Source organism: Trichoderma harzianum (genome assembly GCF_003025095.1).
Source record: "Trichoderma harzianum CBS 226.95 unplaced genomic scaffold M431scaffold_6, whole genome shotgun sequence".
Classification (NCBI taxonomy): Eukaryota; Fungi; Ascomycota; class Sordariomycetes; order Hypocreales; family Hypocreaceae; genus Trichoderma; species Trichoderma harzianum.
Genome location: NW_020209254.1, coordinates 1,192,060 through 1,218,599, shown reverse-complemented (window position 1 = coordinate 1,218,599; position 26,540 = coordinate 1,192,060). Strand labels below are relative to the sequence as shown.

Below are 26,540 nucleotides of genomic sequence, written 5' to 3'. Positions count from 1 at the left end.
TACAGTAGAAATCATAGAGACAGGGGTTAAAGAAAGCGTTGAAACGATGCAGGCTGTGTACCATGCCAAGTTAAAAGGCTGTCTGGATGCGGCCGAGCTGTTGCGTCATCAGTCCCTTCCAGGTACCGAGGCTGTGGGAAGTGACTTTGGAGACGAAACAGTACCTCGTAACAGCCATGGAATTATAGCTTCAAAAGACGATATACCTGGTTATAAATTATCCTTATTGCATTTCCAGCTCATCTAGTGTTCCAACAGTCATGATATACAGCTTTTAGAGGGCTGTTGTCTCAACAAATTCCATCTTGTCCATGTACCTCGAAACCAGCTGCAGCTGCTGCATGTACCTGCTAGGCACTTTAAGCCCTGCTAATTGCGCGCATCTTTCCACACCAACAGCTAGCAGCCAACTGCCTGTCCACGCCTCTCAACTAGCCTCAGACATACGCCACCTTTGATTCTCGACTCAAGCCCGCCGTTTCTTCTCCCTTCATTCACTCGCATCACAACTCTACAGAAGCCGAAAGATAGCCTTGCATCAATTGCTGCAGCTTACACCATCGAGCATCTCTCCAGCCCGTAACCCCTCCCTCCAGGCACAAACTCCCGGATCTCGAAACCATAGCCGTCTGATGCTTCGACCATGACGACGCACCACGACAACGACAACGACGACTTCTCCAACGTCACTTGGAGCGACCATGTCCACGACCAGGCAGCGCGCTCTGCTGCTGTCGCCGCTGCCGACTCACCCGCTCGCGCCATGGACGAGGCTGGAAACAGCTCCTCGCAAGGCATCGGCCGTGAGAAGCTCGAGTGTACCGTTGGGTCGCCCATCAAGGAGAATGACGGCACCAAGGACGCTTTTGTCTCGTATCTCGTCACCACTCACGTACGTCTGTCTACATCTACATCTAGTCATGATTGCAGACAACTCATTTTTGCTTTCGCAATGTCTCTTCATCTCCCCTCGTTACCCCGCCTCATCTCACCTTGACGCTGTTGCAAGGCTATGCAAATCGATTGCTGTTGAGTGATGCCTAGCTGACGACATGGCCTTTAGTCCACGTTCCCATCCTTTCAGAAAGAAGTCACCACCGTACGGCGGCGCTTCACCGACTTTGCCTTCTTGTTCAAGCAGCTGATGCGAGACTATCCGGCTTGCGCCGTCCCGCCCATCCCGGACAAGCAGCGCATGGAGTACGTCCGTGGCGATCGCTTTGGTAACGACTTTACCTCACGACGTGGCCACTCGCTGCAGCGCTTCCTCAACCGCCTGTCCCTGCACCCGGTCCTGCGCCGGAGCACCATCCTGCACAGCTTCCTCGAGAGCCCCGACTGGAACGCGACGGTCAAGAGCCGCACAGCTCGTGGCAGCATAACGAGCGACCCCGGCGGCTCTAGCGGCGTTTTCGACAACTTTGCCGACACCTTTATCAATGCCTTTACCAAGGTCCACCAGCCCGACAGGCGCTTTATCGAGGTCAAGGAAAAAAGCGACAAGCTCGACGAAGACCTCGGCCATATTGAAAAAGTCATTGCCCGTGTGGCCCGTCGAGAAGGCGACCTGGAAACCGACCTTCGGGACCTAGCAGAGCAGTTCCAGAAGCTTATTACCCTTGAACCCGGCATCGAGCCCGCCGTTCACGCTTTCGCCGCTTCCATCGAGGATACAGCAGCCAACCTCCACCAGCTCAAGGAGGTCACAGACCAGGATTACCTTGGCTCGCTGCGCGACATGCAGGCTTATTCTCTCGCTCTCAAGAACTTGCTCAAAGCCAGAGAGCAGAAGCAGCTTGATTACGAGCAACTGACAGAGTACCTGAACAAATCCACATCCGAGAGAGACTCCTTGCGCTCGGGCCACGGCGCACCCAGCGGGCCGGGCGGCTTCATCCGCGCCAAGATTGAGGATGTCCGAGGCGTGGATCACGAGCAGGCCCGGCGCGAGCGTACCAGGAAGCTGGAGCTGAGGGTCGAGGAGCTCAGCACCGAGGTTGAAAACGCCCGCCTGACGAGCGATCGCTTCGACGACGAGGTCATCCGTGAGGTTGCCGACTTTGAGCGCATCAAGCGTATCGAGATGAAGGCGCAGCTGGGAGGCCTGGCGGATGCCCATGTCAAGTTCTACGGTGATGTTGCCGAGCTGTGGGAGTCATATGTCATGGAGATGGAGAAGGAGGGTGTTGTTCCTGTAGCGTAAAGTGTTTGATGTTTTCTTTTTTCATTCTATTTTCTTGTATGTGAAGCTAAAATACACTTTTGATGGCGGGGTTGGCATGGGCTTGACTTGGAACATGGAGCGTAAATAATGATGGATGGGCGGTTTTGACGACAAGGAGAGAGAGGGTCAAGGAACAACTCAAGAGCGTGGTGTATCGAGAACTTTTTGGGGCGTTTGGGATACTATGGCGGCGTTGTAATAAAGAAGTGCTTAAAAACTTGCGACTCGAATGAATGCCACCATACCATGGGATGAATTGTTTTGATAGACCAATATGTGATAACATTCGTACAAGTTGCGACGCATCACCATGTACTCCGATCAAGGACAAGGAGGTAGTATAATTCTGTTGTATCCAAGAAAGTCTCACGTCTCTTACAAACACGAAAAAACAATACATCAAGTCAAAATGAGTGATGGATAGACAAGTAGCATGTAAGTTATGAGATGTAAGATATAAACCAAGCCAATGTGAAATATACTCCGTCTAATGAATACTGAAAGCTTTCGATCAACGTCCTCCCTCTTCCATGCAAAAAAAGAGCAAGTCAAAAGTCAAAATAAGCAACGTCTATGTTCAATCCCGTAGTCTTTGCTTTTCCTCAATATGGTCATCATCACTATCCTCGCCAACGGCATAGTGCTCCGGCTCATCAGGATTGTGACCCGCCAACCTATCGGCCGATCGATCCCTGTACTCATCAAACTCGTCGTCATCGTCGCTACCACCTGCAAAGGCATCGTAGAGCTCTCCGCCACGAGTTCGTCGGGTCTTCTTGCCCGCATTGGGACCCTTCTCCGCGCTATTCAAGCCTTCAGTCTCCTCTTCGTCGAGGAGCTCAAATTCGTAGTTGTTGCGGGAGTTGTTGCGGAGGCGGCGGCGGGCGATATAGAGGTAGATACCGAGGCCGCAGCAGAAAGCGGCAATCAGGCCAATTGCGCCATAGATCCAGATCTTGGCCTTCGTTCCAAAGGTCGGAAGCCAGGAAACCCACGATGAAGACGCGCTGGTTGTGCTGGATGGTTGAGCAGATTCGGTGCCAGTTGCGGCCTCGTGCTCGGTGTCGGATGGCTTGTCATCCACAGGGCCCTCTTGAGGCTTTGTTGACTCTGTGGGCTTGGCTCCAGGTTTTGTCGGTCGTACAGGGTGATCGGTAGGGTTAGTCACGACAGCCGCCGTCTTAGTTGAGCTTGTTGCTGCGTTGGTTTTCGTTGAGGCTGCACCTGATACAGTAGACAGGATCTGGTCGTGATCGGCATCGTCATCCTCTGATGGCATAGGCAAAAGCTTGGCCTGGCTGGCATCAATGCTCTCACCCCAGAGCTTGAGGTGCCAGTCAATAAATTTGCCCTTTTCGTTGTTCACCTCAGTGTCTCGGACAACAAGTGTCCATCTGCCAACGCCAGACTCACCCCTAGTGGAAATCATTAGCATCGAATAACGGATCATGGTAACACCTTGAAAAGGGGTTTTAGTTGAAAGGGGAAAGTAAAAGAACCTACCAATGGGCGACACTCATAAACGTCCAGTCATCGTAACCACCTTTGAAGTTGTCCTGCTTACGGGCGACGGAAATATGGCTGATGACGTTCTCAGGGCTGACCAGATCCACGCTCAAATCGCCACGTCGAGTATGCTCAACATTCATGGTGACAGTGACGTGCTCCAGGCGAGCCAAATTGGCCTTCTTGAGCATCTCGGGAGTCACATCAAAACTCACGACCAACCCGTCGTTGCCTTCGGGGATGTCCTTCTTGATGTGCAGCCAGGGAGAAAAGTACCAGCCCTGGGGCTTCACCTTCTTCCACGTCTTGGCCTTTTCAACGAGAGCGTAAGAGTCAATCTTGCCATAGCCAAAGGTGTGGCTAAACTGTCTTCCAACAGCAGTGTTCTGCCACTCAGCATCCGTCTGGTCATCAAGCTTGACGGCTGTGTCCATAGCAAGGTATTGGAGATCTCGCCAAGTCAGGTCCGGGCGAACTTGCATGACCAAGGCAAAAATACCTGCGGCAAGGGGTGCCGCGGCAGATGTACCACCATGCATGCCGTAGCAGGCGTTTTCTCCAACATCGGTTGTGTGCTGACCTGGTTAGCTACTGATGTTGATTTTGGAAAAAGAAGAGAGGGATCAAGAACTTACAATGCCATCACCGCCACCACTACTGTAAGTGACAACTAGCAGGGCAGAGCAGTGCTCCGAATAGTATGGGTGCTGGCCAGCACGGTCGACTGCACCGACTGTTATGCTGTAGATGGAGTTGGTGTATCCATCAAAATTGCAGTTGTCACCGCTGGCTGCACCGTTACCGCTAGCAAAGACGTAGATCGAGCCAAGGCCTCCACGACCCGCTTGGACGCCCTTGAGCATAGCTCGTCGAATCAAGACATCAGGGGCTTCCATGGATCTGCCATCGTCCGGAGGTCCCCATGAACATGAATAGATTTGGTTGTCTTGATACTTGTAGATCATGGCTTCGGCTTCATCTGCATCGCTGATAGGGCTGCTCAGAATTCGAATGCCTGCAATCTTGGAGTCGTATGCAACGCCAACGCCGCACGCATCGTTGCGCACCGCAGAAATCTCACCAGCACATCTCGTTCCGTGCCTGTCGTCCGACAGTTCTGGTTTCGGCTCCGGGTCGTTGTCATTGAAATCCCAAGAACCTTCGGCAAAGTAGTTGTCTTTCAAGTCTCGGCTGTACATATCCAGGCCGTCGTCGACCATGGCCACAGTCGCATTCTTGCCGGTAATGCCCTCGAGCCAGAGCCCAGTGACGTTAACGTCATGGCCAAGCTGCACCGTGTTGAACAGGTGCCATTGATCCTTGAATATCGGGTCGGCAATGCTCAAGTCCCTCATGACATTCTCTTGTGTACGGACCGCCGTATCGTCCGGCTTCTGAGGAGAACGGGGATTCAAATCCATGGGTGGGCGTGGCGGAATGATTCGCTTTTGCAGACGGCTGCGAGCCTTTTGCTTGGTGGTCAAAAGGACTCCGTCCAGGACATCGTACCCGCCAATGTCTCGCTTCCTCCTCCTTCGCTCCCGAACCTCATCTCTGACAACATCTCGCTCATGCTTCTCGGCGCGGAAAACGTGGTGGTCGGTAAGCTCTCCAAGCTGGCCTTCGTGCGTCAAGCCAAGGCGCATGGCGACATCGCCAGGCTGCACCGACGGTTCGAGGTGCAGTACATAGTAGTCGTTCTTGTCGTAGTCTCTGGCGATTCTGGCACCCTGCGCCAGGGCCGCCAGGCCGGCAAGTCCAAGAACAGAAGCGACCTTCATGGCAGCGAAAAGCAATGACGGCGCAGGAAAGGGATGGACGCGCGTTGGAGGATAGCGACTGGAGCTACCAGCACATGGAGCTCTCTGAGTTTCTTTGTCCCCTTGCAGATGGGCCTATAAACAGAAATAGCGTCTGTGCAATAGCCGTTAGTAAAAAAGAGACGAGTTGGAATACAAATGCAGCGCTCGATTGCAAATGCAGGTTCAGGAGACGAGATGCGTCGCAACTCGCCACAGTTTGACTCGGAACGGGGCTCCCGAGGCCAGCCTGCGCCATCCGCAGCAGAAGTGCCAATTACTCAGGAGAAACGAAACCATTGATTTCAGGTGGGTAGATGGTGCCTGGAGCGACGGGTCCGAAACTCACCAAAATGACTGCAATCCTCGTTGCCTCTCTTCTCCTGAAACGGCCAAGAAATGCCTGCAAAAAAATAAAAACAGCAAAGATATAACGATGCGCAAGCGAAGACACAAAGAAAAAAAAGATTGGCAGGCTTGGAGATGCAGGTTGTCGTGTCCGTTCCGTCGAAACCGCCATTGAATAGAGATGCCAATCCCTCCGCTCTCAAGTACAGGTACACGCAGCCCCTCGCATTCTCACTGCGTTGTCGCCCGCAACAGCGACACGCAAGCTGTACTGCTACCACACTCGTGTAGGGGGCGCTGCACTAGCAGGCTGGATGCCGCGCCACTAACGCAGCTTTAGAAGGTCTGAGCACGTCCAAGTTGCCAGAAGTGCATGTGCATATGTATCAGATACTTGGCTTTAGCCAGCGTCTAGCGAAGGGTTTGGCGCCGCGAATACCAAGCAAATAGTAGCCAATACATCGGCATCGGCAGAACCCATTACGAAAGGGCCCTTTTGCTAAGGTGTCGAACACGGGACCCCGTTTCGAGGCCTCAATTGAGAATTGAACTTGGGGCGTCTATTGATCTCGACCGTCGTGGATTTAATGCCACGTTGCCGCAATTAGATGTTCTTTTTGACCAGTCATCACGTGTTGCTATTTCCAACCTTTTTCAGATAGCCATACTTACTGATAGTGATTTTGTATGGAGGAGTATGCAGCCATTACTGTACCTTGTATATTCCTCATTCGTGTCAGCATCACCGTCTTAGGCAGGCATCAGACAAGAATAGCATCAGAGTGAGAATTGCAATCGGTGGGCAGACCTGAGTAGGACTAGTACAATCAATAGACGCCCGAAGAAGAAGGAAAAAGCACCCCTCCATGAAACTGTTGCCCCATTCATTCTGCTACAACCTCATCACATACATTTCAATTCAATAAATGGCTTGCGTACAATAGCAAAGTAAAATGTGCTTAGTCACATAAAAATTGATCTAACTCAAGCGCCTCTCAGAGGCTACAATAGCGCAAAAGTAGCAAACACACAATACTAATAGGCCGCCATGAAAAAAGATATCAAGTCCCACCAAACAGTCCGTGTACCAAGTATGTTAGGCATCTAAATAAAAGTAATAACGCAAAAATAAAATGAGTACATATTGTCAATAATATCAATGCTTTTTCTTCACCCACTGCTATATTAATCCATCTCTTCTCCCGAACCACTTCTGCAAACCAGCTACTCAAAATACTCCGGTTGCTCATACCACAGTTGAACCCGGTCTTGGCGTCACGCCGAGAAACTCGAACCGGGCCGGCTACCAAAGTCGCGACATCCGGCCCTTCGGCGGCAGGCCGATGGATTGGATGGACTCTATACTCGAACTAATTTACGAACCCCAGTCTGGCAGCTCTGCTACTCCATATCGCGACATCGAGTTGAGAGGCCGAAGCCGGAGACTTCAAGGCCAAGGGACCCGCTTTGTACCTTGTTTCGACTCATGGAAAAACGTCAATCATCAGGTACTCCAAAGTCCGGCGGGAGAATACGGAGGAGAGAGCGCACAAGAGTTTTTGTGTGTCAGCCTACAAGCACGTGTAAACGCGTAGGAGCGTGTGTTTTGTGTGTGTGTGAAACGAGAATTCATTGTCTTCCCATGCGCGGTATCGTAAAAGGCCCTAACTTTTTAAACTAACACAACAGCATGCCCTCGTCAAACCCCAGATCTCCAAGATCTTTTGCCGAGAATCCAGATGCAAGTACAAGAAAAGAAAAAACCACATTTTTTGAAAGATTCCCCTCAACACCCATCAACCCATAATGCGCCCAGTTGCGCTGACTTATTTCTGGTTCTCGGGTCGCAGGGAGCTGTAAAGAAGTGAACATGTTAGCTAGCTGTATCCAAATGAGCGTAGTATAAAAGTCCATGACTTACCGGACGGCCTTGCCGGCTCTCCAGATCTCCAGGTTTCGGATCTCCTCCAACTCGGCCTCGTACTTCTGGCGGTAGTCGGGCTGGCTGTTGTACTCGAGGGATCGCTTGGTCTCGGAACCATCCTTGACGCTGTCGTACAGGCTGTTGAAGACGGGCTTCAGGGCATCCTTGAACTTGGGGGTCCAGTCAATGGCACCACGGCGGGCAGTGGTAGAGCAGGCCTCGAACATCCAGTCCATGCCGTTGGCACCAATCAGAGGGTACAAGCTCTGAGTGGCCTCCTCGACGGTCTCGTTGAAGGCCTCGCTGGGGCTGTGGCCACGCTCACGGAGAACCTCGTACTGAGCGAGGAACATGCCGTGGATACCACCCATCAAGCAACCACGCTCACCGTACAGGTCAGAGTAGACCTCCTTCTCAAAGGTGGTCTTGTACAGGTAGCCGGAGCCAATGGCAACACCCAGAGCGACGGCCTTCTCCTCAGCCTTGCCGCTCACATCCTGGAAGACGGCGAAAGAGGAGTTGATACCACGGCCCTCACGGAAGAGAGAGCGGACAGTTCGGCCAGAGCCCTTGGGAGCGCAAAGGATGACGTCAATGTTCTTGGGGACATCAACCTTGGTGAGGTCCTTGAAGACGGGGGAGAAACCGTGGGAGAAGTATAGGGTCTACAGTTAGGAGCCCATGTTAGTCACAACTGAGCTACCATAGCGCGCCACAAACTGGGAGAATACGTACCTTGCCCTCAGTAAGCTGGGGCTTGATGGAGGGCCAAGTCTCGGACTGGGCGGCATCACTGAGAAGGTTCATGACGATGGTACCACGGGTGATGGCATCGTCGACCTCGAAGAGGTTCTTGCCAGGAACCCAGCCATCCTGGATAGCGTCGTTCCATGACTTGCCGTTCTTTCGGACACCAACAATGACGTTGAGTCCGTTGTCGCGGAGGTTGAGACCCTGGCCGTGGCCCTGGGAGCCGTAGCCGATGAGGGCGAGGGTGTCGTTCTTGAAGTACTCCTACAGGCAATTGGGTCAGTCATGCAAGTCATTCCAATGAGCCACCCGTAGATGGTTTGAGATCAACGCAAATCCTCTTGCTTGAACCCGTGGATAACTCTTGAGAATCGCCAGTTACTCACCAAAAGTTTCTCCTGGGGCCAGTCGGCACGCTCTATACAGGCAGTCATTGTCAGAACACAGCTCTCACGCCTCCACGCTCTCGCACGCAGATGAGGAATTGCACATACCATAGACGTCCTCCTTGACACCGGCAAAGTCGACAGTCTTGAGGCCACGGACCTGCTGCTGAGAGAGGCCAGCCAGAGCCGGGCGAGCAGCAGCGACGGCACGAGTAGCGCTTCGAGCAGCGATGTAGGAGCGCTGGGCGACGCGAGGCGCAATCAATTGACGAGCAATTGGCGCCCGCAGGGTCTTGGAGAAAGCTTTTGAAGCCATTGTGGATGGAGATGTGAGTAAGAAGGATGGAGAGGAGAGGAGAAAAGAACCGGCAGGAAAATTGTTTAGAGAAGAAAGAAAAAAGTCCAAAGCTTGGGATGAGCAACAGAAAGTCTACTTTTGAAGGGTGGGTGGGGGAAAAGCCTCAGCTCTCAAGGGCCCGATCTCGGTCGCAGCTCCAGCAACTTTGTCTCAACGGCGCCGGTCTTGCCCCCCCTGTCCCACCGCATGTGAAAAGCCCCGGGTTTAAGTATCAAAAATACAGTCAGTGCGATGAGTAACAGGCACGAGCACAATGGCCAGCCTTACGTTGCCTGGGATTTTGTGCGCTTTCCGGAGTGCGTCGTGGATACAAGTACATACAAGCGTAGCTGCGAGGAGGGGACCCCTACATGTAGCTTACTGTATCCAGATGCACTCAACTGGTCAATATTACTCTACTTTTACCATCTGGCACATGCACCCCCAATCTACTTGGTACAGAAGCCAATTCGCTGGCAGGACAAGTGCCTAGTAGTACCTCTATGCAACACGTCCAAATTGCATTTTATTTACTTGGGATATGGATAGGGCTTGTGCGTTGCAGTCCAGGAATCACACAGCGCCCAAGACGTGAGATGACGCATCCGCTGGGCGTTCGCTGCGTCTAGCATGCACTAATACCAACATTTGAAGTGCCAGTGCCGCCGGGGTACGAAATAGTTTAAGAGCCCCCACCACAACCGCCGAAATCTGGCTTCTTGACAAGCACTCGTAATACATTGACTCGGCCCGACCAATGGAACGTTTCCATCTTATTGTATCTACGGGTATGCTGATCTCTAGATGGACTTCATATTCTCCCATAATTCAGTCATACTTGCCACCACTCGAGTTATCCCCATGTAAACACATCAAGTCGTGCTATATCCCATCATCCATCCAGCTGCAAAAATGCCCCGCCAATCCCACATCCGTCTAACCATCTCCCGAGCCACTCCATCTCACTCATGTCGGGCTCCGTACGGGCTCCGTAAAACCACAGTCGAATATCCAATACCCGGATTGCCCATCTTCCCACTAGATTTAGTAGTATTATAGCCCAGCTCGCTAGGCACCTAGGGGAGCTTACCATGTACTCGTAAACTCCGAGTATGACTGATTTGACGCTTTACCTCCCTGCATGCATATACTAAGCAGCTATCTACTAAGTCAGCATCTTTTTGGATCTACCGGCCGGTAGAGCGTCACCGTGTATCCCCCGTTCTTGCATCTCTCCCTAATGAATACATGCAAGGACTTGGTTTTAGTTAGATGCAGGTCTTCGTGGGCCGATGGAATTGCTCAGGTTTCATATTTCGCTGCGACGCGGACGCACGACTTGCATACAACAGGTAGGTAAGTAGGCACTTATGCTGACAGGATACGACATATACCGGACTATATCGGAGTACACCGGACTATTTCGGCACACATTCAGAAAAGAAGACAATATGAAGGTTGGTTATTAATATGGTTGTTGCAGAACCTTTGGAAATACAAGTTGCAAGGGAAAATTAGTTGTAGGCGCGAGCATTGACTTACACATCATAGTATACTTGGTGTAGGGTGGCCTTCTTATGTTCTATGCGAATATTAACGGGATGGAGTAGCTAAGAATTCAAGTGCCATAATATGATACAGAGAAATGCCTTTCATCCACTAATCAAATTCTCTAGTATCTACTATTGTCACTCTACAATCTTAGTGAAATGTAACTCAAGGTATTGGATAGCAAACTGTTTAATATCTACCAAACACATAGAATCATTCATCCAGCCGTGCCACCACAAGTCATCATGCCCTTGACCAAGGTTAAACTGACTCTTTTCGGCAATCACGGCAAACTGCCATCTCCCTTCTTGCAATGAACGCCATGTATTTCTATGCTGTACTGTCGACTTAATGAAAGGTAGTATATAGATCGGGTAACCCCGTAGCTAGGCCCGGACCAAAATCACAAAAGAACGGCAACATGCCATTCCTCAACTCAAGCACTAGCTGAGATCGGGATTCTTGTTATGGCGCCATCTCCTCGATGAAAGATGTGCCGGGTGTTGGATGATGTACAAAAAGTACATCCTCTATGTGAGGTATGTCGGCTGCTCGTCGTCGTTGTCACGTCCACCTCTCTCTCCACCACCCAAACTCTCCAGGTTGTGGGCACCGATCTTGGGCAATCCACACAAACCTGCCCCCTAGTTTTTAAAACACCAGCATCTATTTCAGTACTCGGTCATATGGCGCTCCCTTGACAGATCCTCCACTCATTGCCGTTCGTACGTTCCTCTTGAATCCTTCTCGGTTGCTTCTCAGGTCGTCAGCCGCCTCCTTGTTCAAAGGATCCGAGGCGTTGGGTTCCAGGAACAAAAACTACATTTCTTCGAGTCAGCATCTTGGCTTAAATCTGTTTCCCGCTTCCGCCAATCTCTGAAGCAGAAGAGCACGTGCGGTGTCATACCTGCAACCCCACAATGACAGCATTCAGGTTCAACACCGGCTTCCAGTCCTCCCGCAGAATGTTAAGGCAGACCTTGCCCTCGAGATCAATATTGGGATGATATATCTTCTCTCTGCACAGCACCTTAGGAGGCTCGTGCGGGAAGTTCTGGTTGATGGCAAAGTCGAATGTGAATTTTCCGCCTCGGTACATGCCCTCGTCCGGCTCGATCGACAGGATAAAGTTGAGGATATTGTCGGGGTCAGGAAAGTCCGTCTTCATCGTTGCGCCGAGAGATAGTTCTGACAAGTCTGCTGACCGTTAGCTGTCCCGCCCCCCTGGTTAACAGTAGACCCCAAGACGTTGGAGAGAGGCACCTTTTTGTACTCGTAGCTGTGCCGCCGTCACCTTCTTCCTCTTCCCTCCGGCAGCCTGACCCTCAGCATTCTCAGCCTCCTTTTGCTTTTTTTTCTGCGACTTGTGTTAGAAACTCTCTGTTGGCGGCATAGAAGCTGGCGCATTTTCCAAATACCATAGACCATATGTTCAACATCTTGGTTCGTCGGAGGTCGCCGGTGGGGACGAGAAGCGGTATCCTGAAATGCCTGATCAAAGGGAGAGGGTTGAAAGAAACTTTGTAAGGGGTGGGAAGAGAGGCCTGGACCGCCGAATCGGAGGGGCCAGAGAGCTTTCAGCTGTTGCACAGGTGACGTTTTGTAGACGGAAAAAAAGAAGCCTTATCCGCGGGGAGTGCTTCGGTGCTCGTTGCCTGTCTGCCGAAGATGACTGAATGCTGTCACACAATGACGATAAGATAAGGCGGGACAATAAGCGGGATGGATGCAATTAGTACTAATTCAGTGGTCTAACTGAATTGAGTCGGCGGGGATCAAATTGTTTCCACGGCGCGCTGCTTTCTTATTGCAAGCTCTCGCTATACAGCGGATAGCGCACTATAAATACAACCTCATGCACTGTAACAGAGGGAGACCGCCTTGTAACCATCAAGACATGCACTTAACACCAGATTATCCGCGTTTTGATCATTCAATTGAATAGGTCCCCTTGTTTCCTCTATCCCTCCGTTTCTCTACTCTGTAGTTACACAGCAAACATTCTTCCAAGCTATCTGTAAAACTTTTTTTGTGTCTCAAGTCGCCTATTCCATCCCATGAACAAAGAAACATGCTAAAAACATTAATGCCCTAATAACGTTACAAGCCAAGGTATCTGTATATGAAATAATTTGTCTACTGGGCAGGCCCGTAATATTCCTGGAAAACCACCACCCAAGCAGCCCGTCGGGGCCGAACCCAACAACTTTGCAATAATTTACCTTCTAGCGAAGCAGCACATGAGACCCGTCTTACCCAGGAACCAGAGGAAACCTATGAAGCGGATAAGGGACAGCACGGCCGTAGCGTAAAGAAGGAACTTGAAGAAGTTGGCAGTGCGGCTGGATGCGGTTCCCTGTTGCGGTCAATTAGTATATAAAGCTTAGCCATAGAGAACAAGTCGAACATGTTACTTACCACCAAACCAGACTGGGCAAAGTCGTCGGTAGTGACACCGATGATGAGGATAATGTTGGAAAACAGCCAAGAGACGACCAGACCGGTACGGAAAGACTTGTAACCGTCCTCGACGTCCTTCTTCTCGACCTCTTCCTCCTCCTTAAAGGGGGCCAGGGCTCGTCGGACAGTCTGTTCGAACTGACTGTCGATATCCTCCTGCTCCTTCTCAATTTCTTCGACGACAACTTCGTTCTTCTCGCCCTTTTGGACGTTGGCAGACGGGAGAGCCTCAGCCTTATCGGAACCCTTGGTACCCCAAGACACATCGTGCCAGTTGTTGAACGCGTAGACCATGAGAATGTTGATGTAGGTCGACATGAGCAACAGGTAGTGGGGGAAAGAGTGGAACATGTGCCAAGGGTCGAGATAGAGGAAAGAGGCAATGAAGTACAGACCGTAAATGGTGATCAGGGCAATGATAATGACACCTGCAGCACCCGCTCCGAAGAAGAAACTCTTGACGAAATCTTCTCCAGAGTCAAAGTTGATCTGATCCTGGATAGGTGTGTTGAAAGCTTGAACGACCAAGAAGACGGAAAGAACCAAGATGTAGCCCTGGATCAAAGCAAATACCATGAAGGAAGCAATGTAGGTGAACTTGGAACCCTTTGGTCTGTTACCCAGGGCAAGAATAAACTGCAGGATAACGAATGCGAGGTAGAGGTACTTCAGAAGCGTGTTGATAATAGGCGTTGCCTCGTCTCCAAAGGGCCAGCCGTGATGCTCAGACGAGTTGGATGAGGCAATAACCGGGGTACCCACAAGGTCCATAATGACGGTGGTGGTGAGGTAGTAAGAAGCCAGAGAGAACCAGGAGAAGATGACGTTGAGGAAGTTGTAAATGAGCTGAATGTGCAAGAAGAACATGCGGATGATGTTGTGACCAGACTTGTACATTCGGCCGAAGTGCATCAGCGAATACAGAGAGGCGGCAAACGAACCGTTGAGCCAACGACGACGCTGACTGATGAATTCGGCAGCACCTTCGGGCACATCTGTTTCACCCTTGGCGGCCTTGATGTAGGTCAAATGCCACTTCTGACCGGCCTTGGCGACCAGCTCGAAACAGAGAATACGATCTTCGGCCAAGAACATGTTCTTCTTGAAAATGTTCATGCCGTCGATACCCTTCTTACCAAGAATCTTGGACAGGGTATGGTCACCGTGGAAATACTGCTCCAGAGGGCGTCCCATGATGGCTCGGAATCGGTAGGCCGAGAAGGCACCGGGCAACACAGAGACGTAGCCAAACGAACTCTCAAGAGGCTTGTCGAGAATGTTGGAGATCTTGTACTCAAAGTTCTGCACAGCGACCAGGGGGTTGAGCAGCTTCTTGCCGCCCTTGCCTAACATGGCGTGAATCTCACCACAAGCACCACCAAGATCCTTGTCGTTGTAGAAGCCCTCCCACAGAGCCAGCAGCGAGCGCGGGCTAGGCTTGGTACCAGCATCAAGAAGAATGCAGACTTCGGGGTTTAGGATTCGGCCAAAGGCATTGAACAACCAACGATGGGAGTTGATCTTCTTGGTGTTCTGCTGCTTCAAGCAGAAGATGAACTGAACAGGGGGCAGATTCTGAGGGCTGTCACCAGAAGGTCGGATGAGCTGCTGGTTAGGCGTGACGGAAAGCTGACTGGTGTACTCGAAGATGTGAGCGACGGTTTCCTTGCCGTCGACATCCTTCTTGACGACACCGTCCTGGTACACACCAATGGTGGCGAGCACGTCCAGGGTGTTCTTGTCAGCCTTGTCGATACCGTCGAAGACGAAGCACACAACGATCTTCTGCCAGGCAGGACCTCCCTTGTTCCAAAAGGTCGATTTCTTCAGGTTGACAATGTCACGAATGTTCTGCATCACACCGTGCAGAGTTCTGGCAAGCAGAACCTTGTCTTCGTTATAGTATGTAATGGCAATCAGGAGCTCGGTGTGACGGTTGTACATTCGCGGCCGCAAATCGTAACCGTTCTTCAGGGTGAAGTCATTGGGATCACAGGTAGCCGCCGTGTATCGCATCTTGACAAACTCCTCGTTGCCGCCCTCAACATCGCGGTACTTGGGCTCAACTGCGTTTTTGATGGCACTGGGCACGGGGTAGTCGATACTCAGAACGGAACCCTGGACAAGCTTGACCTTTCGGGTGTTGTAACGCTTCAGGCCACCACCGGCGGGCTGCTGCTGTCTCTGAACCCAGCTGTCGTCATCGTTGTCGTGGACAGTAGAGGCGGGGCGAGGGAAATCGTATCCTTGGCCCTGGCCGTACTGGCCGTATCCGTTGTCGCTGCCCAGACCAGGAGTGCCGATGGGCGAGGCTCCAGGAGCATAAGACTCGGTGAGACTGTAAGCTGAAACAGGGCGGTCGGGAGGAGTCCCGGCGCCGAGGCGATCATGCTCGTAGCCATGCGAGCCAGGCTCGTTCAGCAGATATCGTCCGGCTTGTTCTTCCTCCTCGTGAGGGGGCAGGTGATACTAGAAGAGGGAAAAACAAGTCGCGTTAGCCAGCCTTGTCCAACTTACCCTCCCTTCCCATTGTTGATATTTGGTTTGGTAGTTACTCACGCTACTGCCCGAGGGGAGATCCTGTAGCGGGTGTCCCCCGCCTTGGCCACCGCCAGGACCGTTGTATGCCATGATGGTCCTATTTCTAAAATGATATCAAGACGACGGCTTGTTGGAATCGTAATGTGCTAAAGAGCGTCTTTGGTTAAGGTTGTTCGTAATTCGTGTCTAGATGGCTCCGCCTAGGTCCTAATAGGTTGCAACGGAGAAAAAAAAGGGGACCCCCAAGGCCAAGAGAGAAAAAAAATCTATTGAGCTCAATGCCAGCTTTGTTTGCGGAAAGCAACCCGACCCCTAACGATGCGAGCAATGAGGCACCAGCCTCGAATGGTAGGATTGAAGGTTGGGGAAGATGGAGGAGAGAGAGTTGTCGACCGACGAAGCTTAGTGGGCTGAAAAAGATAATAAGGGGAGGGAAAGGCTCTCGCGAACGATTCAGGAGATGCCCCAAGTGCAGCTTGCTTCTAGGATCTTTGTTTCGGGACAGTACGAACAAAGGCATACAGTGTCCAGCCACTTGGGCAGTGGCCCAGAATAGGGGAGACTGGCGCTAAGGGGATTTGGGGGGAAGCTGAGCCACCTCACATGCACTGTGCCAGGACAAGACTCTTACTCTCAAACAGACCAACGTCCACTGGGCAACGTTTGGGTTAGGGTGCCTTATCAGCCTGACTTAGCGTCTGCGGTGAGACAGCCGTAGTGAACCAAAGCTGCTCTGCTCGCTGTAAGACGCCGTCCAGCGCAGCTCGATTTAAGGGCCGGACGCAGTAGAGTATCACCTGTCGTCATCACGTTGCCCCTCCCTTGTGCAGGAGGGTCCAACGGCTCTTCGTGTCTGGTTACATTCAGTCTCAACTTGTTTTAAGTAGTGCTTGTACTGTATAATGGTTGACGTCGATGAGTTTTTCTTGCTTATTGGCAGCCCTCCCACATTCCAGCCCACGGTGTGCCGCAACAGATGCCTAAAAAATTGATATACGGCTCGTGCTGCGTCCCTTTTGCTCGCACGAGTCGCATGTGTCAAAATCTCGTATGTCTGTGGGCACAAAAAAAAACAAGGCGGTATCCGCTTTAGAACCCAGCCCAGTTGCTGACGTCCAATCCTTGGAGCGCGGCTGACTGCGTCCCACTGTACGCTGGAGAACGCTGAACAGTGTTGGTCACTGTGTATTTTCGGCTTCATCTCACTAATAATAACGGACGCTCCTGATTCCAGCCACAGCGTGGTTTATGGAATCCGTCTATATTTACCTGGGCTTCCCAGCTGCTGTATATTAGCATCATTGCTTAGCGATATTCTTCATCTCTGCTTACTCTCCGTCCCTTGGGTATGTCCGAAGAGGTAAATGCAGCTCGGGAGTAGCCAGCGCAGCCACAGGCCATTCTCATCTCATCATTACCGATTCCTTCTTGATCATTACCAAAAATAGCACCAGCTAAGGCTATGGCCAATCAGCTCTCCGCGCCCGCAACACTGTGGAGGCGGTGCAGCCTCAGTTACAAAGGGCTATTCTCCTAATGGAATGTTTGCTGCCTTGCTACGCCGTAGTGGTAAGGCTTTCCGCTGATCTGACGGGTATTTCACAGTGCGTATATTTTAAGAAGTCCGTGCACAGCATTCGATTTGTCTTCTATGTTGGCTGGGCGCACTTCGAAAGATACAAGCAAAGGCACTGTAGACAAATTGCTTCGTAAAGGTTATCTGCCAGCCTTCCAAAATACACATCCTGAGCTACGGGGATACTCCGCACAAGAACAATGTAAACAATCGTCAGTCATATACACTCGAGTGGCTCGCTTCTGGCTTTGCGTGCAACTCTCCTGCACTGATGCCGCATATAGAAGCATCGATGCCCGGCAGTTGTTCCAGGAACCTGTAACAAGGCATTTTTCCCATCTAGGGGCCACATGCCAGCAGCTGCGGGACAGCCGAATTACCACCCTGCAGAGCACAGTACATGAGCCTGCGACTAATCTCAACTTCTCGGGGCGATTAGATTGGCTCGACCCCCGCCAAGCGACTTGTTGTTGCAAGGAGGGGAGGGATTACGGGTGCAGGTGGTGTTGAAGACGATGGAGGGCAATTGGCATCAAATCACTAATCTGTGCCAGCTCTCTTCACTAAGGTACGAGTCCTTATCCAGCATCAAGGCCTCATGCATAAAGAGGTTGAGATAAGAAGAGGGTGCTCAGTGTGTGTGGCCCGTCGCCTGCATCTCGTAACCAGACTACCTCGTACCTCGTACATGATACACCACTGGTACAGTACCATTGATCCGATACGAGCACTCGCAGCTGCGAGGCCTTTTTTATTCCAATCGCCACTTGTGAAAAGAAACGGCCTACCAAAATGTCCTCGTACGGAGCACATTGTGTGAGGCGGTGCGCCCATCTCGCTAAGCCCCTTTCGGCCGGCCGCCCCACAAAGGGATCGAGATGAAATTTCCCAACCTTACAGGATTTGTTCTCCTGAATTGTATGTACGGAGTTAGGAGTAGTCTTAGGGAGTACGTGTCTGGCAAAGAGCGGTCTTCACTACGACCCTCACGCGTGCGCCTCTTGCATAGTCTTCATCTCTTCAGTTATTCTAGAAGAAGCCTCTCGTTTGACACATTGTCCTTCTCCCTTCGGACGCAGATCGCTCCATCTCTAGCCCCCGGGGATCCTGATTCTCTCGCGTGGAACCCACCCTTTAGCGACTCTTGTCTGTCCAGTCTCTCATTTCACTCACTCTCGTTTTCACAGCGTCCATCTCAGTGAGAGCCTCACAATGTCGGACAAGAAGAACGACGACTATGGCCTCCAGGACATGGAGAGCGGAGATGTGGGAAAGGTCAAGACGGCCTACTCTCGCTCGCCGTCGCCTCGAGCCAAGTCTGGCGGCTTTGACTTTTCCAAGATCGACAACAGCCCGGGAGCATCTGTTCTCGGCTACTGCTTGGCGTCCATCTCCATGACTGTCGTCAACAAATACGTTGTTTCTGGCTCTTCATGGAACATGAACTTTCTCTACCTTGCTATTCAAGTAAGACCTCTTGTTCTTTCCCTCTTTGAGACATAGTGTCCTGATTGGCAAAAAATAGTCCATTGTGTGTGTTGTTGCCATTCAAGCCTGCAAGCAGGCTGGCCTGATCACCAACCTTTCTCCATTTGATCCGGAGAAGGGAAAGAAATGTGAGCTTTTATCCTTCAATCTCATGACAAGCAGAGTTGCTCATTCTGTCTAGGGTTCCCTGTTTCTGTTCTTTTGGTTGGCATGATTTATACTGGTGCCAAGGCGCTTCAATACATCTCCGTGCCCGTGTATACCATCTTCAAGAACCTTACCATTATTGTCATTGCTTACGGAGAGGTGCTCTGGTTTGGGGGCAGCGTTACCCCCACCATTCTTCTCTCCTTTGGCCTGATCATTTTCAGCTCCATGGTTGCTGCTTGGGCCGATGCCGATGCCGCGGGTCGTTCATCAAAGGCATCTCAATCCTTTAGTACTCTGCAGATTGGCTACACCTGGATGGGTTTGAACGTCATTTGCCAGGCTGCGTTTGTGCTGGGTATGCGCAAGGTCATCAAGAAGATGGGCTTCAAGGACTGGGACAGTGAGTAGCCCCTTATTTATAGGTACTGAGATGCATCGACCGCTAACTTTTTCCACTTTAGCCATGTTCTACAACAACTTCTTGACTATTCCTGTCCTGATCATTGGATCTCTTCTAGTTGAGGACTGGTCTTCCGAAAACTTGGCACGAAACTTTCCCGAGGAAACGCGTACCAACCTCATCCTCGGCATGGTGTACTCGGGTCTGGGTGCCATCTTCATCTCCTACTCCTCTGCCTGGTGTATTCGCGTTACCTCCTCTACGACTTACTCAATGGTGGGAGCTCTGAACAAGCTTCCCATTGCTGTCAGCGGTCTCATTTTCTTTGATGCACCTGTTACCTTTGGCAGTGTTTCTGCCATCTTCATTGGTTTCGTCAGCGGTCTCGTGTACGCTTGGGGCAAGATCCGCCAGGGTGAAAAGGCCAAGATGTCGCTGCCAGTGACTAAGCCCGTCATGAGTGCCAGCTCTCAGAGCAACAACGACGCGTCAAGGGCGTAAAGCCCCTGAATCATGGAATATAAAAAAGACTTGTCGGTAGAAGGGTCGGGGGCAGGAAGGGATGTTTGGAGTTTGAACATTGATGCTACTCTTGGGAAGCTATAGATTTTGTGGGATTGTACTCTAGATTTTTGGAACCCATGTGTGAAGAGGTCAGGAAATTAATGATAGCAGTGTCTCGTCATGACAATTATGATTGATTCGATTTCAAAAGCATCTTCACCTTGTTAAATGTCCACACAAACATCATTCGAGTATTGGGTAAACACTGTCGATTGAATAAATACAGTAGGTAAATGCGAGCCCGAGTATATCTGTAACGGGCTTGTCCCAAAAATGGCCATTCTCCGCTGCAATGAGAAAGGCGGGCGTGTTCCAGAACGAAGGATCTGCACGATATAGCCTGGTAATATTTTAGAGTCGCAAATCTTCAGCACGCCAAATTGGCTATCCAGCACGGAACAGCATGCGACAGAATTGAAGCCCGGGCGTTTTATTCATTCGTCGCATCTGCTACTACAGCTATATTCCCCTGGTATATGGTGTTATCACTATGTAACTTTAAAGTTGAGACGATGGTATGCTGAAGAACGGCTCGCTCTATTCAGCGTTGCAGCTATGCATGTAGATAATGATGCGGTGAGGCTGCCTTCTCCAGCACTTCGTATCAGCACATCAAGTAAAAAAAAAAAAAGTCGCTCCATCTTCTGTTGAACGTACCCAGTACTCCGTATTGAGTACCTGCTAGGCGATGTTAGTGTACTTGCACGTGCGAAACGTGTGTCTGGACCCCTGCTGGAGGGTTGGTTCATTTGCGAGTGTCATGCTCAGTGATGGCGCGCAGCGAGCGTGATTTGCTGTGTTGGCAAATTGTTAATTTACGGGGAGTGACGGCTGCAAGTGGTTCTCTTTAACTCAAAGACGGAAACAAGCAAGGGATCAATAGATGGGAAAAGCCAAGGAGAAATTTTTATTTTTGTTTTTTTTTATTTGGTGGCAATATGTGGTGACCATGAGTGAGTCTCGACTTTTACTACGAGAACACGCTCGCCAATTAAAATTTCTTCATCCGCTACGTACTGTGTCACTGCTCAACAACCTCACGGGCCTGATTGGAGAAGCTCGCGCAGGGCCTCTCCCCTTAGACGAGGATTCATTGGATCCAGAGGGCTGGGCTGAATCAGCGCGAGCCGTCTCTCGTCCCACGCGGGCTGCGAGGCGCTGAGTTATATGGGCTTTGGGTAGCACCGAGTCGTTTGTCCACTGGCACGCGAGACACGCGTCCTTGGCGCGAACTGTCTCTTCTTTTCTTCTTCTTTTGCTTTAATTAGTTTTGTCGGTATTTTATTTGCCAACGTGATCGAAGCAACAGCCGGCGCCTCGGTGATGCGAAGAGTCAGCTGTGCCGGAGAGGGCGATTGATTGCATTACGTGTCCACGGAACAAGACTGTTGGTGGTCAAATACGGAGTCTCGTCGGTGTACATGTACACGGAGAGGACCCTGGCACCCGCAACGTTCCGTACTTTCCACAGGTACGGGTACTTAGAAGGTATTCTAGATGTTTGATTGTCTGCACGGAGTACTTGGTTCCTGGACGCACACACACACGGGAGCTGCGGATCCCGCACCGAGTGATTCCGGATTGCGGCAAGGCTTGATGAGAAGCCAAAAAAAAAAAAAAAAAAAAAAAAAAAAAAAAANAAAAAAAAAAAAAGAAAAGAAAAAAAACCAGACAAGATCCATCCTGGTGGTGCATTGTCGTGAATCTTAGTCGATGCGAATCGGGCAGGCCACTAGAAATCCACACCGTTGCAACGCTTCAAAACAACAGCACGGCCGAGTCTGTACTAAGCTGGTGCCAGTAAACAATAATGGAGGAGCGGAGGCGGGCTACAGTGCACTTTTACAGTGTCCACACCGTCCGTCGACCAATCAGACGCCCCACCAACCTCCGTGCCGCGGCCATTCAGCGCCTCGCAGCGCCACGCAGCGCCATGTAAACACCCCCCGGCCGCCCCAAAACAGCTCAAAACAACAGGTGGGCCCCAGCACTTCCTGCACTGTGCTCGGCCCCTCTGATAAATTCGAGCGGCTAGTCTCAACACGGCTCTAGCTCCCTGATGCTACCCCTGGCGCCAGGAAACGCCCCCATCGTCAACTGGGGGGGTGCTCCAAAGGCTCCATCTTTCTGCGTTCTTTGCAGCAGAATCGCCATTGCAAGGGCAACTTGGCGCTGCTGATGCCTGTAGAGCTCGTACTTTTAGTGCCTCCAAACGGGCTCATTCGTATGTCGCTCTGCCGCAGCCCCCCAAACAAGCGCTGTTCCCTCTTTCGCTTCTCAACCACCCCGTTGCTTCGCCTCTCTTTCTTGCCTTGTTCGAGCGACAATCAGCACCTGGAAGAGAGAGAGAAAAAAAAAAAACCATCGACCGACGAACAGGAACCAGTTTTTTCTCATCCGTTCGTTTCTTATCTTGACTGTCGCCAGGGCCGATTATGTCTTTCTATTCGTCTACGATCTAGCATCTTGTTACCACTCACTCTCGTTTCCTCTTTGTGGTTTCTTTTTCGTTCTATTTTTTTATTCTCTTTTTTGGTTTTGTTTTGTTTGAGCTAGACTCAGTCCACTCCTTTCTCTCAATTTCCGCCTGTCCTTCGATCTCTACACGACGAGACAAGCGCTCTATTTTGCCGAAAAAAACCGAATCTATCTACTCATCGCGTTCAAGAGAAAATAAGAGAAGACGAATCATACGACATTCAAGAGCCAGAACGTCAGCGTCCCAAAGTGTCGGTGTTGTCCATCAGCCGTCATCCATCGCAGCTCCGTCAGCCGAATTACAACGCCGATTTGATCGAATCAAACCTACCAACATCAATCGCTGCGTGTCTACTTCTCGTTGTTATTATTATTATCGCCCATCGCTATAAGCAAATCGTCAAAGATGGATACGACATCGTACCTCGTTGCGAGGGACCTAACAGAGCTTCACCAAGGTGAGAAAGCAATGGAATGAGCCGCGTCTCGTCGTGGTCGCGAATGCTAATGGCAATGTCAGTGATGAGACTGGTCCCCCGAAAGGGCGAGTGTGTGAAATGCGATGATACGTCCAAGCTTCAATGCCCATCTTGCGCCTCCAATGAGAGCTGCCAGTTTACGGTTCCGCTCGATTGCACTCAATGCCCACAGTCCTTCTGTGCGGTCAACGATTCCCCTACTCCCAGCAACGGAGGCGGAGGAGGAGGCGGACCCAGCGCCGGACCTATTGCTGGTGGTGTCATCGGTGGAATTGCTGCCATCGCCATCATCGCCTACCTGGTCTGGAGATTCCTAATCAAGCCCAAGAGGCGACTCTCTCAGTCGGTGTACGGAGTCGAAGAGGCCGCTACCCAAGGCGGCGAAAAGAACGGTAACCGGGTCACCCGCCGCGGATCTACTCATACTGTCCACTCGATTGCCTCTACCGTCCTCACACGCGCCTCCAACATTATCCAAATCGCATATATTCCCGGCGTCACCAACCGAGCAACGCCTGCGTCACCCAACGTTTTGGTACCCCCTGTTCCGCCGATCCCTATGCACCACACCGAAGGTTACCGCGATTCCGGGGCTGACAACCCTCATTTCTTCGTTCCCGGCAACCTGCGAGACTCGACCTACTCCGGCATCTCCGCCTTTTCGGACAGGACCTCGTTTGCTCCGCCTCGCTCTAGCATCGCATCTACCATCTTTGGTGGTGGCAAGCAGCAGGTCCTGACTCCTGCTCAGACCGTCATGCGTGCCAAGCCGACAATGGTGAGCGTCAAGTCCGGCGCAAGCGCCCCCGGCACGCCTCCTGTCCCCAGCATCGATTACGACAAGTTCAACCCTTCCAAGACCCTTCGACCTCAGAGCGCGGCGAGCAACTTCAGTGTCGGCTCAACGTTCCTCAACAACGCCAATACCGTAACTCAAGCCCGTGCCCAAGTCGTCAAGGTGGGAGGCTCTGGATTGAGAATGGTAGAGATTGCCTCCAAGCCAGAGAGCCAATCTTCTACGACGCTTGGTAACAAGTCACCAAAGACAACAGACGACACCACCCCTCCGACAAGCCGTGGAGAGTCATCGACAGTAGACCAGGGCCCATTTTCTGATCCTCCGGATCAGTTAAGCCCCAAGATCTCCGTCGAGGCTCCTCCTGCTTCCCCCGGCAGAGAAAGAGGATCTATCAAGGAGGGTGATTCTGGTTCACAAAAGCGTGACTCTAGCCCCTTTGGCGATGAGCATGAAACCAAGGACTGATCAATCGCACGGGTCAATGAAATGTGGTGATTATTTTCTTTGTTGTCTTTTTTTATATATCTGATTTCTACTTTTCGTGTTATACTTTTGGAGACTTCTGCTTTCTTCAGCGACGAGAGAATATCTTCAATTATGGGTTTATGGCGTCTTTTATCGGGACAAACGTGCAGGGATTGATATGACAGATGGCGGCACGGTTTGAAGCAGCAAAATGTGGACATCATTTGTGTGCTCGATTTCGATTACCACTTGAATAGAACATGATTTACTTTACTTGCCTCTTGTGTAGCATGATGATTATATCCTTTTGTGATTAACGGCTCGAAATCGGTACTTTGTAAGCTTTGGTGTTTATGTAGATTGGGCATGAGACTGGTTAGGAGGACCAGCGATTGGCGGTAGTTTTTGATGAGTTGGCTGCGGTCTCAGGTATTGGATATCGCAGCTGGTAAGCCGACGATGGCCGATGAAGCTGCTCAGACCTGCATAGTTGTTGACACATGAGACGTAAGTTTTGCCTCCTATGTAGGGGGGAGATTGGCTGAGACTCTGAGTTGTTTACCAAACTTTCGACTTCCTTGCATTGCCGTATCATGGGATACGTAGGAATAGATGATTAGATTGGCCAACCAAGCAGTGAGTGAGGTGAGCGAGGAATGTAAGGGGTGTTTTCCTGGGACCACAATCAAATACCGTTTAGACAGAGGCGGCTTTATATGAATGGATGAAGCGGAAGTGTAAAAGAGAGATTGTTGCTGAATGACTGGAGATGTTAACAAGATATGCGAGACTGTGTGACTGTGATTATCTCAGGGCTACTTGATGTAGGAGCAGTGAATAGTACACCTTATATGAGACTCTATCGTGATATCACCCTGAATCTATAAATCTGATGATGAGGAAAGATATCAGAACGTGACACCGATAAAGACATACACATTCATCCATCCTGCTCGTTCTATGGATTGCCCAAGTGCAAGCCATATAAGCGAGTCCTTATATCGAAATGAAAGAACCAGATGTCTATAATGAGAAGCTCTCTCTCATGTGTATTAATTACTGCCCTCGCTTGTCAATCTCTAGTCTCATTGTATCTTGTCCATCTAATTCCGGGCAATCACGAGCCATTCAATATCATCATTTCTCATGTTTCAATAGCCAGCTTCTTGATCTCGCAATACGCGTATCGCAGACAGTTATTCATCTTTGTTTTTCCTTCTTATTCTCATCCCCTCTCCTTCTAGAGTGACTTTGGTACGGCGGCCAGGTGCACAAGGTACGAGTACATAACGCCAGATTGAGGGAATGTCACCATGGGCAAAAGCAAATTTGCCAATTTACCCGCCACAACCCGTCATCCAAAACCCCCTACATTCCATGAGCACATGGGCAACGTGCTAATTACGTGTTATTAACCTCCCCGAGGGGTGTTTTGGGTATTTTGACATCTACCCAATCTATTTTTTAGTAAACCAGCCAACAGACACTAAAGTGACAGTTCGAGTGTCAAACGAAGTACACAAGTTCCCTACCTAACGTTCAAACTAATTGCTTACGCAAGCCAACAAAGCTCAAAAAGTCCTCGCAGATCGAGAAATGACTGAAAGCGAAACAGAAATTCTTTGTGTTTTTTTTCTCTCTCGTGCAAATTACCTAGTAGTACCCCGCTCTCATGCAGCGGCGTTCAAAACTGCAGCAGAAACAAAAAAACTTACACGCCATCTCCCTCTTTAATGCTGTTTTGAAGGCATCCACTTTCTGCAAGTTTTCGGTGTCTAGGAGAAGCTAGGAGAAGACCGACGGAAAAACAGGTGCCTATTTTTTTTTCTTCTCCTCTTCTTATCATTGAGTCTGGAGAAACGTGCCGATTTCCCGTGTTTAACCGGTGAGAATTAAGAGAAAGACGATGTTCTGCAGGGAGCTAGATTTGACAAAAGTTTGTTTTACGTTTGTGAGAGAGCTCGGTTGTAGCAGACGGTAGTTGGTGTAAGAAAGATTTAACAAGTCAATGCTGTATAGACAGAAGAACATGATATCCTCAAGAAAACTTGTAGACAAGTGTGATAAATATTAGGGACATAAAGGTGGTTAACATAGAAGTGTATGTGTATTTGCACTTCATTTATGTTCTCACCTATTCTATCCAGCAATAGTCTCGGCCACTGCGAAACTCTCCTCTCTTGAGTCCCCAACAAAGCAAGACATACATGCCAACTCCAGCTTGCATATTATGCGTCCAGTCAACGGACCGACCTCAAGCCACAAATCAGTCAAGAAACACACACAACACAACTCAACTCCTCTTCAGACTCTCC

General features: G+C 50.6%; 10 protein-coding genes across 10 annotated transcripts; 4 read left to right on the top strand and 6 right to left on the bottom strand.

Annotated features, from left to right (window-relative positions):
• Positions 1-643: 643 nt before the first annotated feature.
• On the top strand, positions 644-2,203 carry M431DRAFT_84820 (hypothetical protein; the record flags this gene model as incomplete). The annotated part of the gene is made up of 2 exons (XM_024923475.1): positions 644-892; positions 1,064-2,203. The coding sequence occupies 2 exons, from the start codon at positions 644-646 to the stop codon at positions 2,201-2,203; spliced, it is 1,389 nt and encodes a 462-aa protein (XP_024774531.1).
• Positions 2,204-2,801: 598 nt separating this feature from the next.
• Positions 2,802-5,511, bottom strand: M431DRAFT_482039 (hypothetical protein; the record flags this gene model as incomplete). The annotated part of the gene is made up of 3 exons (XM_024916003.1): positions 2,802-3,639; positions 3,728-4,305; positions 4,366-5,511. 3 exons carry the CDS (start codon positions 5,509-5,511, stop codon positions 2,802-2,804), a joined length of 2,562 nt encoding a protein of 853 aa, XP_024774530.1.
• Positions 5,512-7,529: 2,018 nt separating this feature from the next.
• On the bottom strand, positions 7,530-9,580 carry M431DRAFT_508260 (hypothetical protein). Its single transcript, XM_024919086.1, has 5 exons — positions 9,046-9,580; positions 8,938-8,969; positions 8,537-8,815; positions 7,799-8,466; positions 7,530-7,731 (listed from the first exon to the last, which is right to left on the bottom strand). Exons 1-5 carry the CDS (start codon positions 9,251-9,253, stop codon positions 7,704-7,706), a joined length of 1,215 nt encoding a protein of 404 aa, XP_024774529.1. The 5' UTR covers positions 9,254-9,580; the 3' UTR covers positions 7,530-7,703.
• Positions 9,581-11,285: 1,705 nt separating this feature from the next.
• M431DRAFT_430579 (hypothetical protein) lies at positions 11,286-12,510 on the bottom strand. Its single transcript, XM_024915094.1, has 4 exons — positions 12,244-12,510; positions 12,089-12,182; positions 11,733-12,022; positions 11,286-11,644 (listed from the first exon to the last, which is right to left on the bottom strand). The coding sequence occupies exons 1-4, from the start codon at positions 12,262-12,264 to the stop codon at positions 11,492-11,494; spliced, it is 558 nt and encodes a 185-aa protein (XP_024774528.1). The 5' UTR covers positions 12,265-12,510; the 3' UTR covers positions 11,286-11,491.
• On the bottom strand, positions 11,949-12,544 carry M431DRAFT_530948 (hypothetical protein; the record flags this gene model as incomplete). Its single annotated transcript, XM_024920808.1, has 2 exons — positions 11,949-12,182; positions 12,244-12,544. A coding segment is annotated over one exon (224 nt), but the record flags the coding sequence as incomplete, so codon positions are not given.
• Positions 12,545-13,043: 499 nt separating this feature from the next.
• On the bottom strand, positions 13,044-15,916 carry M431DRAFT_84529 (glycosyltransferase family 2 protein; the record flags this gene model as incomplete). Its single annotated transcript, XM_024923438.1, has 3 exons — positions 13,044-13,181; positions 13,244-15,754; positions 15,845-15,916. 3 exons carry the CDS (start codon positions 15,914-15,916, stop codon positions 13,044-13,046), a joined length of 2,721 nt encoding a protein of 906 aa, XP_024774526.1.
• A 14-nt stretch (positions 15,917-15,930) lies between these two features.
• M431DRAFT_430624 (hypothetical protein) lies at positions 15,931-16,541 on the bottom strand. Its single transcript, XM_024915097.1, has one exon. It carries the CDS (start codon positions 16,344-16,346, stop codon positions 15,990-15,992), a length of 357 nt encoding a protein of 118 aa, XP_024774525.1. The 5' UTR covers positions 16,347-16,541; the 3' UTR covers positions 15,931-15,989.
• A 2,073-nt stretch (positions 16,542-18,614) lies between these two features.
• M431DRAFT_495068 (hypothetical protein) lies at positions 18,615-19,941 on the top strand (the record flags this gene model as incomplete). Its single annotated transcript, XM_024917320.1, has 4 exons — positions 18,615-18,869; positions 18,928-19,018; positions 19,072-19,440; positions 19,502-19,941. 4 exons carry the CDS (start codon positions 18,615-18,617, stop codon positions 19,939-19,941), a joined length of 1,155 nt encoding a protein of 384 aa, XP_024774524.1.
• A 2,161-nt stretch (positions 19,942-22,102) lies between these two features.
• On the top strand, positions 22,103-22,758 carry M431DRAFT_430483 (hypothetical protein). Its single transcript, XM_024915092.1, has one exon. The coding sequence runs from the start codon at positions 22,183-22,185 to the stop codon at positions 22,558-22,560; it is 378 nt and encodes a 125-aa protein (XP_024774523.1). The 5' UTR covers positions 22,103-22,182; the 3' UTR covers positions 22,561-22,758.
• A 130-nt stretch (positions 22,759-22,888) lies between these two features.
• M431DRAFT_85057 (hypothetical protein) lies at positions 22,889-24,225 on the top strand (the record flags this gene model as incomplete). The annotated part of the gene is made up of 2 exons (XM_024923510.1): positions 22,889-22,940; positions 23,003-24,225. The coding sequence occupies 2 exons, from the start codon at positions 22,889-22,891 to the stop codon at positions 24,223-24,225; spliced, it is 1,275 nt and encodes a 424-aa protein (XP_024774522.1).
• Positions 24,226-26,540: the final 2,315 nt, after the last annotated feature.

What these genes read in the sequence shown, in the direction of transcription:
- M431DRAFT_430483 (XM_024915092.1), top strand. Translation starts at nt 22,183, where the DNA reads ATGCCTGTAGAGCTCGTACTTTTAGTGCCTCCAAACGGGCTCATTCGT.
- M431DRAFT_508260 (XM_024919086.1), bottom strand. Translation starts at nt 9,253, where the DNA reads ATGGCTTCAAAAGCTTTCTCCAAGACCCTGCGGGCGCCAATTGCTCGT. An exon ending in GGCCCCAGGAGAAACTTTTG is followed by an intron (nt 8,816 to 8,937) that starts GTGAGTAACTGG and finishes AATTGCCTGTAG; the next exon opens with GAGTACTTCAAGAACGACAC. An exon ending in AGAGCCGGCAAGGCCGTCCG is followed by an intron (nt 7,732 to 7,798) that starts GTAAGTCATGGA and finishes ACTTCTTTACAG; the next exon opens with CTCCCTGCGACCCGAGAACC.
- M431DRAFT_430624 (XM_024915097.1), bottom strand. Translation starts at nt 16,346, where the DNA reads ATGCCTTTGTTCGTACTGTCCCGAAACAAAGATCCTAGAAGCAAGCTG.
- M431DRAFT_430579 (XM_024915094.1), bottom strand. Translation starts at nt 12,264, where the DNA reads ATGTTGAACATATGGTCTATG. An exon ending in TGTTGAACATATGGTCTATG is followed by an intron (nt 12,183 to 12,243) that starts GTATTTGGAAAA and finishes CACAAGTCGCAG; the next exon opens with AAAAAAAAGCAAAAGGAGGC. An exon ending in ACAGCTACGAGTACAAAAAG is followed by an intron (nt 12,023 to 12,088) that starts GTGCCTCTCTCC and finishes AACGGTCAGCAG; the next exon opens with ACTTGTCAGAACTATCTCTC.